At 35.0% G+C, this 12,235-nt stretch overlaps 1 protein-coding gene across 7 annotated transcripts in view; it reads left to right on the top strand.

Moving 5' to 3' along the window:
• The window catches only part of FUT8 (fucosyltransferase 8), a 356,276-nt gene that overhangs the window by 256,209 nt on the left and 87,832 nt on the right, over positions 1-12,235 (top strand). For all 7 annotated transcript variants that reach the window (XM_032246077.1, XM_032246075.1, XM_032246076.1 and 4 more), the window contains one exon: positions 245-359. In XM_032246077.1, coding sequence (XP_032101968.1) covers positions 245-359 — 115 coding nt within the window. The remainder of the gene's footprint in view (positions 1-244; positions 360-12,235) is intronic.

Below are 12,235 nucleotides of genomic sequence, written 5' to 3'. Positions count from 1 at the left end.
GCTGACTGGCTTGAACAAAAAAAAGTATATTTTCTCAACAGTGAAAATTTACTATAGGAATGAATATTGGATGTTAAGAAACTAATTTTTGAATTTCATAATCTTGATAGAAAATAAAAGATGAGTACCAGCATCAATGTAAGCATCAATCTTTATGAAGAATTTGGCATTTTTCTTAAGACTTTGTGTAATCCAGTGAAGCAGTACAAATAAGTTAGACCTCCAATGTTGTTTGTTTTAACAGGTCAATAATGACGGATCTATACTACCTCAGTCAGACAGATGGAGCAGGTGATTGGCGGGAAAAAGAGGCCAAAGATCTGACAGAACTGGTCCAGCGGAGAATAACATACCTTCAGGTAAGAAGGTTGGGTTAAGAATAAATTGGAATGGAAAAAAAAAAGATCGTCATATAACTAAGAGTAATAATTTCAGTTAGGTTTTAGTCTTCCTGGCCCTTGCCTTTTGAAAATAATTGCTTACACATTTTACATATTTATTCAGAAAGTCACCATGTTATGCCTTGAGTGGAATACAAAGATGGCTAAAACAAAGACCCTGTCCTAAAGGGAGCTGCTTTTTACACACACGCAATACAGAACAAATATAGCATGCTACCTTTTTTAGGAGAGAAACAGATGAAATGCTTATTGGAGTGCTGAGTAAGGAGACATCAGGGATAGTTTTGTGGCTAATGTATTGTTTGAACAGAACTATAAAAGATAGTTAAGTAGGATTGGGACACACAGAAATGAAGGAAAAGAATGTACCAGCTGGAGGTTATCATGTAAGCAGTGGCTCGTAACTGGGAAAGAACGGTACAGGAACTCATATGATAAGTGTGGCAATTCACTTTGACTGGAATTTTAGCTTGCGTGAAAGGAGGGATGGAAAATAAGTTGGAAAGGTAGGCTTGGAAACAGATTACAGAGGTTAAGTTTAATGGTACATAAACAGTAAGTGGTCACTGAAAGATTTTATTTGCTTTATAAATGTTACTATAACAAATAGTAAGTTTTGGTAAACATCAAGTCTCAGTCCCTTTTAAATTAATTTCTCCTAATTTTTTGTGTTCTTTCTAGTTCTTATTAATATGCACACACCATCTTACATATTTTTAAGGAAATAATTTCTAAGCATCTTTCTATTTTGGAGTCACCACCTGCTTTTGAAAGGTTTTATATATAATAATGGTATGATGAGAGTGGTACTTAAGTGATACTAATTTGGAAGTTGTATTTTAGTTGAACTTGATTATTTGAAGAGACTAGAAGCAGGGAGACCATTTAAGATAAGAGGACCATAGTGCAGGTAGGAAGTATTAAGGTATGTAGCAGTTTGCATTGGAAGTGAAGAGACAAATTTGAGAGAGATTGGGAAGATAAAATTGATAGGCCTTTCCAAATAGATGAAAGAACTGAAATGGCTGGGATAATGGGAACATCATTATCTGATGAGGCACTGAGAGACAGAATAGTTTTCAGGGGAAAACAATGAATCAGTAAATCTTCAAATCTCAAAAATGTTTGAAGTCGAAATGACCATGGAACATCCCCCACCATCATCCTTCTCTAATGCCGTGGATGGCATACTATCTGTGTATTTTCTACTTTCCCTGTAAGATTAAAGTGTTGTATAAAAGCAAAAGGACAGCCAGTGATGTGGTTCTGTGTATTTTAAGGTGCACATTTTTCTACCTTTAAATAGGAAAAAATAGAAAATCAAGTGTTTAAAGATATCGTTAAAAACCAAACTGATCTTGGCATGCTGTCTTGTTCTCATACCCACATGGCCATTCATCAGAGAGGTGTGTGCAGAATGAGAAATACTTCGCCTCCTGTAGGGAAGAGGTAATTATCTCCTATCAACTAGAACCTCATTCAATGAACTATAAACAGCTGGTGGTGCAGAACCATCATCCTTATTTAAAATGGAAATAACGGTGATTTCTGAACCTTCCATTTCCTCATATTCACTAAATTTTCCACCAACTATATTTAAACTGTGATCTGGTGATAGTTCAGTTACCTAAACTGTAATAAGTACCTGCCATCTGTTTTAGTTTCTTTTCTCTTTCTCTTGGTTTTTAGGTGGCCAAGTACTTTCACCTGCAGTGCTGATTTGATCCTCTATATGCTGATTTTTTTGGTTCTATATTAGAGAATTTCACTTGCAAATCTTGCTAATGATTTAAAGCTACATTGGCTTTTTAAATCTTTTCAACTACAGCAAAACCTAGCACTTTACTTGGACCTTAACTTCAGTTTCAGATATTGCCATTTAACAAGTTACTACTTTCATGCTTTTCCTTTGCCCTGCATTCCCCCATTGGAAGGAAAAGGTGATTCTTTAATATTCAAGAAGATGGGGAAAATCTCAGTAGGATAAATGTGCATGGAAAAGTATTTTTCTTTTTTTTTCCCATAGGTTATTGGGATACAGGTGGTATTTGATTACATAAGTTCTTTAGTGGTGCTTTGTGAGATTTTTGGGCACCCATCACCCAAGCAGTATACACTGCACCATATTTTTGGTCTTTTATCCCTCACTCCCCTCCCACCCATACCTCTAAGTTCCTAAAGTTCATTGTATCATTCTTACGCCTTTGTCTCCTCATAGCTTAGCTCCCACATATCAGTGAGAACATATGGTGTTTGGCTTTCTGTTCCTGAGTTACTTCACCTGTACCTGTAAGTCCCCAAAATTCATTGTATATTCTTATGCCTTTTTGTCCTCATAGCTTAGCTCCCACATATCAGTGAGAACATACTGTGTTTGGTTTTCTATTCCTGAGTTACTTCATTTTGAATAATAGCCTCCAGTCTCATCCAGGTCACCGCAAATGCCATTAATTCATTCCTTTTTATGGCCCAGTAGTATTCTGTCTCGTGTGTGTGTGTGTGTGTGTGTGTGTGTGTGTGTGTGTGTGTGCGCGCGCGCGCACGCGCGCGCACGCATATATACGCACAACAGTTTCTTTATTCATTTGTTGATTGATGGGCATTTGGGTTGGTTCCACAATTTTGCAGTTGTGAATTGTGCTGCTGTAAATGTGTGTGTGCAAGTATCTTTTTCATATAACAACTTCTTTTACTGAGTAGATACCCAGTAGTGGGATTGCTGGATCAAATGGTATTTCTACTTTTAGTTCTTAAAGGAATCTCCACACTGTTTTCCTTAGTGGCTGTGCTAGTTACATTCCCACCAGCAATGTAGAAGTGTTCCCTAATCACTGTATCCACGCCAACATGTACTGTTTTTTGATTTTTTGATAATGGCCATTCTTAAAGGAATAAAGTGGTATCACGTTGTGGTTTTGATTTGCATTTCCCTGATTCTTAGCAATGTTGAGCATTTTCCCATGTTTGTTGGTCATTTGTAGATCTTCTTTTGAGAATTATCTATTCATATCCTTAGCCCACTTTTTGATGGGATTGTTTTTTCCTTACTGATTTCTTTGAGTTCTTTGTAGAGTCTGTATATTAGTCCTTGGTCAGATGCATAGTTTGCAAAGATTTTTTTTCCTGCTCTGTGGGTTGTGTGTTTACTCTGCTAACTGTTCCTTTTGCTGTGCAAAAGCTCTTTAGTTTAATTACGTCCCAGCTATTTATCTTTGTTTTTGTTGCATTTGCTTTTGGGTTCTTGGTGATAAAATCCTTGGCTATGCCAGTGTGTAGAAGGGTTCTTTCAATGTTATCTTCTAGAATTTTTATAGTTTCAGGTCTTAGATTTAAGTCCTTAATCCATCTTTAGTTGATTTTTGTGTAAGGTGAGAGATGAGGATCCAGTTTCATTCTTTTACATGTGGCTAGCCAGTTATCCTAGCACTATTTGTTGAAAAGGGTGTCCTTTCTCAGCTATAAGTTTTTGTTTGCTTTGTTGAAGATCAGTCGGCTCTAAGTATTTGGCTGTAAATAAATTTGTGGGTTCTCTATTCTGTTACATTGGTCTATATGCCTATTTTATACCAGTACTGTGCTGTTTTGGGGACTATGGCCTTATAGCATAGTTGGAGATCAGGTAGTGTGATGCCTCCAGATTTGTTCTTTTTGCTTAGTCTTGCTTTGGCTATGTGGACTCTTTTTTGGTTCCATAAGAATTTTAGAATTGTTTTTTCTAATTCTGTGAAGAATGATGGTGGTATTTTGATGGGGATTATGTTAAATTTGTCAATTGCATTTGGCAGTATGGTCAGTTTAACAATATTGATTCTACCCATCCATGAGCATAGGATGAGTTTCCATTTGTTTGTGTCATCTGTGTTTTCTTTCAGCACTATTTTGTAGTTTTCCTTGTAGAGGTCTTTTGCCTTCTTGGTTAGGTATATTCCCACATATTTTATTTTATTTTTTTGCAGCTATTATAAAAGGGGTTGAGTTCTTGAACTGACTCTCTGCTTGGTCACTGTTGGTGTATAGAAGAGCTACCGATTTGTGTATATTAATGTATCCGGAAACTTTGCTGAATTGTTTTATAACTTCTAGGAGCTTTCTGGAGGAGACTTTAGGATTTTCAAGGTAAACAATCATATTGTCATCAAACAGTGACAGTTTGACTTCCTCTTTACTGATTTGGATGCCCTTTCTTTATTTCTGTTGTCTGATTGCTCTGGCTAGGACTTCTAATACTATGACAAAGAGGAGTGATGAGAGTGAGCATCCTTGTCTTGTTCTCAGATGGGATGCTTTCAACTTTTCTCCATTTACTATTAAGTTGGCTGTGGGTTTGTCACAGATAGTTTTTATTACATTAAGGTATGTCCCTTGTATGCCAATTTTGCTGAGAGTTTTAATCATAAAGGGATGCTGGATTTTGTGAGTGCTTTTTCTGCATCTATTGAGATGCTCATGTGATTTTTGTTTTTAATTCTGTTTATTTGGTATATCACATTTATTGACTTGTGTATGTTAAACCATCCCTGCATCCCTAGTGTGAAACCCACTTGAACATGGTGGATTATCTTTTTGAATGTTGTGGGATTCGGTTAGCTGGTATTTTGTTAAAGATTTTAGTGTCTTATTTTCATCAGAGATACCGGTCTGTGGTTTTCTTTTTTGGTTTTGTCCTTTCCTCATTTTGGTATTAGGGTGATGCTGGCCTCAGAGAATGAATTAGGGAGGGTACCTTCTTTCTCTGTCTTGTGGAATATTATCAAAAGGATTGGTACCAATTCTTCTTTGAATGTTTGGTAGAATTCAGCTGTGAATCTGTCTGGTCTTCAACTTTTTTTTTATTGTTGGTAACTTTTTAATTACCATTTCAGTCTCTCTGCTTGTTATTGGTCTGTTCAGGGTATCTAATTCTTCCTGATTTAAGCTAGGAGGGTTGTATTTTTCCAGGAATTCATCTATCTCCTCTAGGTTTTCTAGTTTATGTGCTTAAAGGTGTTCATAGTACTCTTGAATAACCTTTTGTATATCAGTGGAATCAGTTGTAATATCTTACATTTAGTTTCTTAGAGGTTATTTGGATTTTCTGTCTTTTAGTTAATCTTGCCAGTGATCTATCAATTTTATCTTTTCAAAGAGCCTGCTTTTTGTTTCATTAATCTTTTGTATTTTTTTGTTTGTTTTAATTTCATTTAGTTCTGCTGCTCTGATCTTGGTTAATTCCTTTCTTTTGCTGGGTTTGGGTTTGGTTTGTTCTTGTTTCTCTAGTCTCTTGAGGTGTCACCTTAGAATGTCAGTTTGCGCTTTCATTCTTTTTGATGTAGGCATTTAGGGCTATGAACTTTTATCTTAGCACCACCTTTGCTGTATCCCAGAGGTTTTGATAGATTTTGTTATTACTGTCATTCAGTTAGAAGACTTTTTTAATTTCCAACTTGATTTTGTTTTTGACTCAGTGATTGTTCAGGAGCAGGTAATTTAATTTCCATGTATTATACATGGTTTTGAAGTTTCCATTTGGAGTTGATTTCTAATTTATAGTCATACATAGCTCAGTTATGACAAGAAGTTTGGTCTCAATTTTAGTCTCCTATATATTGGTTTTACTTGAGAGGAGCAAATTTCACAGGACATAAAGGAAAATTAAAAAGGCACTTGGGGCAACTAGAGTTTAGTGGGACAAAGTCCATGGTTGTCAAATCATTTTCTCTGTAGAGTTGAAGGCTGTATGGCATGGTTTGCAAAGATTAAACTGTTTAAAAGATTATAATAATCCAATTGAAGACAACTCCAAGTATGCTGTTAGGCTCAAACAGAATGGATCAAGCAAATCTCCTAAGGGCTTTAGTCTTTTACTGTATGTGTTTATCTAAAAAGTTTTTTACCCAGAATGTGAACATATAATATTGGGTTGTATTAAATGCCATTTTGTGCTGGTCTTACTCACGTGTTACATAAATCATAACAGATTAAGAAAATGCTATTGTTTCTATTTCTGTAATTTCTAATGAAGTCCATTTTTAAAACTGCACATAGCTGATATATATTCACCTTGAGTCCACATTTTACCATAATGTAAGTCATTTTCCTAGACTTGTGGTTGATTTAATGTGGAAGAGATTATCTTTAGAAAATGTATGTTCTGATTTCTAATCAGCTCATATTAAACAGGCACAATGAGTGAGATCCATATACTTCAATGCCTTAGTTTTCTAACTTGTTTGGAGCAGTTGGAAGTTGGCAGTTCTCATGAAGAGAGCTGCTAGTTAGGGCACATAGCTTCTGGGGAAAGCTATTTCCCAGTTTAACTTGAAAACATCTGTCTTCTGGTATAGAAAAATGGATTTTGTTTTCTGCATAACTCCAACATTGATATTTTAAGCAAAATTAAGCCCATTTGAGGTGAACAAAGTATGTAACAAGAAAAAACAATAAAGATTTATTTATTTTGTAGAGATAGGATCTCCCTGTTGTTGCAGTTTGCTTAGTCCCTAGTTCAGCTAGCTCTGAGTTCTTGTTCCATGACCAAGAAGAATAAGGTACGTGGACACCAGAGAGTGAGTCAAGTAGGATTTATTGAATAAAAGGAAAACTCTCAGCAAAGAGAGGGGACCTGAAAGCAGGTTTCCAGAAATGGAGCTGATTTCTGGGTCTTTTGTGTGGCAGAAGCTAGGAAGTCTTCTATGGGTTTTGCCTAAATGGGAGAGGCAAAACTCCCACCTAGGGGTGTTGCATCTGCACATGCTTGGGGTCGGCCAGAGTGACTCCATCTTGGTTATTACTCATGAGTGCCTAAGCCACACCCACAGTGCTAAAACCACAGTGTTAATGTCGTGTTAATGACATAATGAGCTGGGTCAAGTTGAGGACATTTAGGTTGATTTATTGTAACTGCATCTAAGTTGGGACAGCTGTTTCAGAGCAACACCCTGGCATAAGGGGGAAATTCTTAACCACCTTTCTTCCTGTTAGCTGCAGAGGCAGTGAAGGTACTATCCTGTAGTTGTTCCTCTGAACATTGGCCTTCTCTGTCCTTCTCCCGACACCCTCCCACTCTGTCTGCCTAACCAGCCCCTAACTGCCTCCTCTCTCACTGTGTTGCTCAGGCTGATCTCAAACTCCTGAGCTCAGGCAGTCCTCCACCTCGGCTTCCCAAAGTATCAAAATCACAGGCATGAGCCACTGTGTCCAGCCAAAAAGATTTTTGGTTTCCCTCCCATATTTTGCTTGCTTTGGTTTATGTTTTGAATAGGACTTTTACTGGAAATTGATAGATTATTTTTCTTTTTTTGAGAGAGAAAAAAGATATGAAAATGGAAAACAACCATTTCACTTTTGAAATGAGGATAGAAATTTTTTTTTCCATTCAAAAATAAGTTTTATTGGAGAAATAGAAAGCTTCTCCAGTAACTGTGTTTTGGAAAAGATCTTTTGGAAAAAGGGGACTGTTAATGCCGGGGTTACATTACTGAGGCAATTAAACATGCATTTCAGCTTATGGGATCCCCTACTCCAACACAGGATTTGCCTGATCCCATTTTTCTTTGACAAGACTAATTATTTAAGATATTCTTAAAGCCAGAATATAGCAATAGATATTATTTATCTGCTTGTGTACTGACTGTGAGATCAAATTATCACATATTATTAGAGTTGTGAATTGTGTTCTACCAAGTAATTCAGGTAGCATTTGTATTTCTGCCTAACCTAAATAATGCCAGAAGTGGTAATATCTGTAACTCATTAGGAAAAGTTACCACCTTCACTACATTAAAATATTTACTAAATGCTTAATACAACTGGAATGGGAAGAAACTTTCAGAGCTTTTCCCTATTTGAAAGAAATTTTTAGTTTGAGGTGAGACCAACTAGGAAAAAGCAGTTTTTCAGAACTAAAACCTAAGAGTATAGTGAGAAAAAAGGTACCTTTTCCAAAAAAAAAAAAAAAAAAAAAAAAAGAAGGTGAACAATGTGACTAAGGACAGAACAAGAAATGGTAGTGGATATGGTGTCATGGGTGGATTTCATGATGCAACAGAGGGGATTGCTGTACTGGAAGTTGACTATATAGGCTGGTGATTGGAAGTAAAGAAGAAAATTTATTGAAGGAAGTTTTCTAAGCATTATTAAAAACAACTTTACCTTGAATTCTTACAGATATTACAGAGCCCTTGCTTGTGGGAACTTAGGTCCAAATAACTAGTTCATTGGTGAATTCATTCCTTAAGTATTTGGATGTGCCAAGCATTAGGTACATTGCTGGGGATTTAGTCATAAATTGAATAGACATGATGTCTACTCTTAGGAAGTTTTAAAGTCTAGTAATTTAAGCTTCCTGACAGTATTACTTGATTGTCTTCAAATCCACACACACATATACACTTTTGAAACTCCCTACAAAATTTGTTTTGATCGTTGTATTTCTGATCCCTTTTTTTTTTTTTAGATCTTTCTACTATTTCCCATCTCTCTGGTACACTAAGTTTTCTGTTGGGCTCCTTCATCATTCCCTTTTAGAAAGCTTTTATTATGAAACACTTTAACATACATAAAAATAAGAGTTGGTGGACCCTTTTGTCCTCATCACCAAGCTTTATGATCAGTTTTGTTTCATCTGTACTGCCACTGCTCCTTACCATCTCCAGGTTCACTCTGAAGGAAATCCCAGACATTTTATAATTTCAGCATGAATTTCTAAAAGATAGTTTTTCAAAACATAACTGCATTCTGTAAATTAAGAATCATTGTTTAAAATCATCAGATAACCAGCTGTTGATCAAGTTTCCCCAATTGCCAAATACATTTTATTGTGCCATTTAAAAAATAATTATCAATCATTACAGGAGCAATTTGATTGTAAGTTCTGCATATACTTTTTCTTCCTGGAATAGAAAAATGGGAGAAATAAGTGGTCAGAATAAAAATTAATGTGGCCTGACTTAAAGAAATAAAGCAATAAGAAAATAAAAGCAAATGATCATAGAGTAACTTAGGAGAATGCAAAAACTAAAAGCAAAATTAAGATGAAGAAAAATAAAAGGACCAAACCAATGGGTCTGAGAAGAAAAGAAAAAAAATGCTACCTGTCATCTTGAGTGAAAAAGCAGATGGTAAATACTAGAGCCAGTTTTACTCTAATAAAATTATAGTTATCATATTGATTTTTTAAATTATTACTTAGTTGAATTTCTCCAGCTAACAGCTTCTATTTCTCTTAAGTGTTTAACATTCTTGGTCAAAACACACAATATTTTTGGAACATATTTTTAATGTAATTGTTGCTTAATGTCTTCATAAATAATGATAATGTTAAATTGTTTATTGACCTTCATACAAAAGTAGAACCTGTCAACAGTATTTACTTGTATTATTTTATTTAATTTGAAGATAAGAACTTGGAAGAATAATATATCATATCTGTGTTTCTTACTAACATGATGCTACATTTAGCTTTAAAGAATTTTCTCCAAAACAAAGTGCTACATTAGAGTATTAACATGGAATGGATCTAAATAAATCAGTTAATGAGTAAATGAATTACCAGTTTAAAACAAGAGTAGCATGTAGAGTGTAACACTAAGAGAACTGATACATTATGATACCTTTAGTTATATGCTGTACTGTAGAGCCTGGAACACTGCCTAGCATAATTATAAATATTCCATAAATATTGTATGAATAAATTAAAAACCTAGCCTTAATTGACTATAGAAAGGAATTTAAAACAAAAGAAAAATAGAACCAGATGTTTGCCACAAATATGAAGGCTTACTGATGACTTAAACTCAAGGGTAGTCTCTTCATTGTTTGGCAGTAGTGTCTTTTTTTTTTTTTTTCTTTTACAGCCTTATTTATATATAATTGACATATAATAAGCTGTACATATTTAGAGTATACAATTTGATAAGTTTTGACATATACATACACCCATGAAACCACCACAACAATCAAGACTCTGAAGTGTGTTCATGTCCCTTTGTGTTTCCCCCGCAACTCCATACCTTCACCCCCATGTTTAACACAGATCTGCTTTCCATCATTATAGATTAGTTTGTGTTTTGTAGAGCTGTATATAAATGGAGTCATACAGTACATACTATTTTGTCTGGCTTCTTTTACTCAGCGTAATTATTTTGATATTCATCTATGTTGTATATATTGATAATTTGTTACTCTTAATTACTGACTGGTATTCTATCATATGATTATGTCAAAATTTATTTATTTACCTGTTGACAAACACTGGGTTGTTTCCACTTTGGGGCTGTTATGAATAAACTGTTGTGAATATTTATGTACAAGTCTTTCTATGGGCATATACTTCTATTTTTCTTGGGTAAACACCTAGGAGTGGAATGGCTGGGTCATATAACAGTGTAGGTTTAACTTTTTTAGAAACTGTTAAACTGTTTTCAAAAGTGATTGTACCATTTTATATTTTCAACCAGCAGTGTTTGAGAGCTTTAGTTCTTATATACCCTCACTAACACTTGGTATGGTTATCTTTTAAATTTTGGCTATTTTAGTGTGTGTATAGGGGTATATCATGGTTTGTGTGTGTGTGTGTTTTTGTTTTTGTTTTTTGGTTTTTTCCATTTCCTTATAAGTATTGTTGAGTATTTTTTCATATGCATATTTTCATCTGCATATCGTCTTTGGTGAAATGTCTGCGTAAATCTTCTACCTAGTTTTTAACTGGGATACTTGCTTTCTTATTATTGACTTAAGGTTCTTTATATGTTTTAGATGATACGTGCTTTGGAAATTTTTGTTTGGAAATTCTAGTTTGTAGCTTGCCTTTTAGTTTTCTTAACAGTGTCTTTTGAAGGGTAAAAGTTTTTAATTTTGACAAAGTCCAGTTTATTAAATTTTTTAATTTATGCTTTTGTGTTTTGTATTCATGAAATTTTTACAAAGTCTAAGATGACTAGACTTTTTTTCTGGTTTCTTCTAGGAATTTTATAATTTTAGCTCTTACATTTAGCTCTGTGAGCCATTTTGAGGAATGACGTAAACTAAGAGTTAAGGTTCATTTTCTTGCAGATAGCTATTCAATTGTTCTACAATCATTTTTTCAAAGATTATCTCTTTCCTATTAATTGCTTTAGAGCTTTTATCAAAAATCAATTGACCATTTGGTGAAGTGGCTCACACCTGTAATCTCAGCATTTTGGAAGGTCGAGGTGGGTGGATCACTTGAGGCCAGGAGTTCGAGACCAGCCTGGCCAACATGGTGAAACCCGGTCTCTACTAAAAATACAAAAATTAGCCTGGTGTGGTAGGGCACACCTATAATCCCAGCTACTCAGGATGCTGAGGCAAGAGAATCCTTTTAACCCAGGAGGCAGAGGCTGCAGTGAGCCAAGATGGTGCCACTGCACTCCAGCCTGGGTGACAGAGTGAGACTCCAACTGAAAAAAAAAAAAAATCAATTGACCATACACGTGTGTCTGTCTTTCTGTTAGTACCACACTGTCTTGGTTACTGGTTTTGTAGTAAGTGTTACAGTTGGTTAGTGTGATTTATCCTTTTTTTTGAAATTTTGTTTATTATTTGTTCTTTGCATTTTCATTTAAATTTTAGAATCACCTTGTCTGAGTGTTGCTAGCAAATAGAAATACAATTTTTTTTTTTGTATTGATCTTGCATCTTGCCACTTTGCCAAACTCAGGTGGTGCTTTTTTGTAGATTCCATCAGAGTTTCTACATAGTGTCATGTCATCTACAAATAGACACGTTTACTTCTTCATGCAGTATGGATTCCAATTGGCAGTAGTCTCTTTGAGTAACAAATCTTAATTAAATGGTACAATTTACTATTAGGATAACTTACAGTAAGCCACAAA

This window comes from Sapajus apella, unplaced genomic scaffold, assembly GCF_009761245.1.
Source record: "Sapajus apella isolate SASKATOON/1434 unplaced genomic scaffold, GSC_monkey_1.0 scaffold59, whole genome shotgun sequence".
NCBI classification, from domain to species: Eukaryota; Metazoa; Chordata; class Mammalia; order Primates; family Cebidae; genus Sapajus; species Sapajus apella.
Note: the sequence above shows the minus strand (reverse complement) of the source record. Positions and strands in the feature narration are given on the sequence as shown.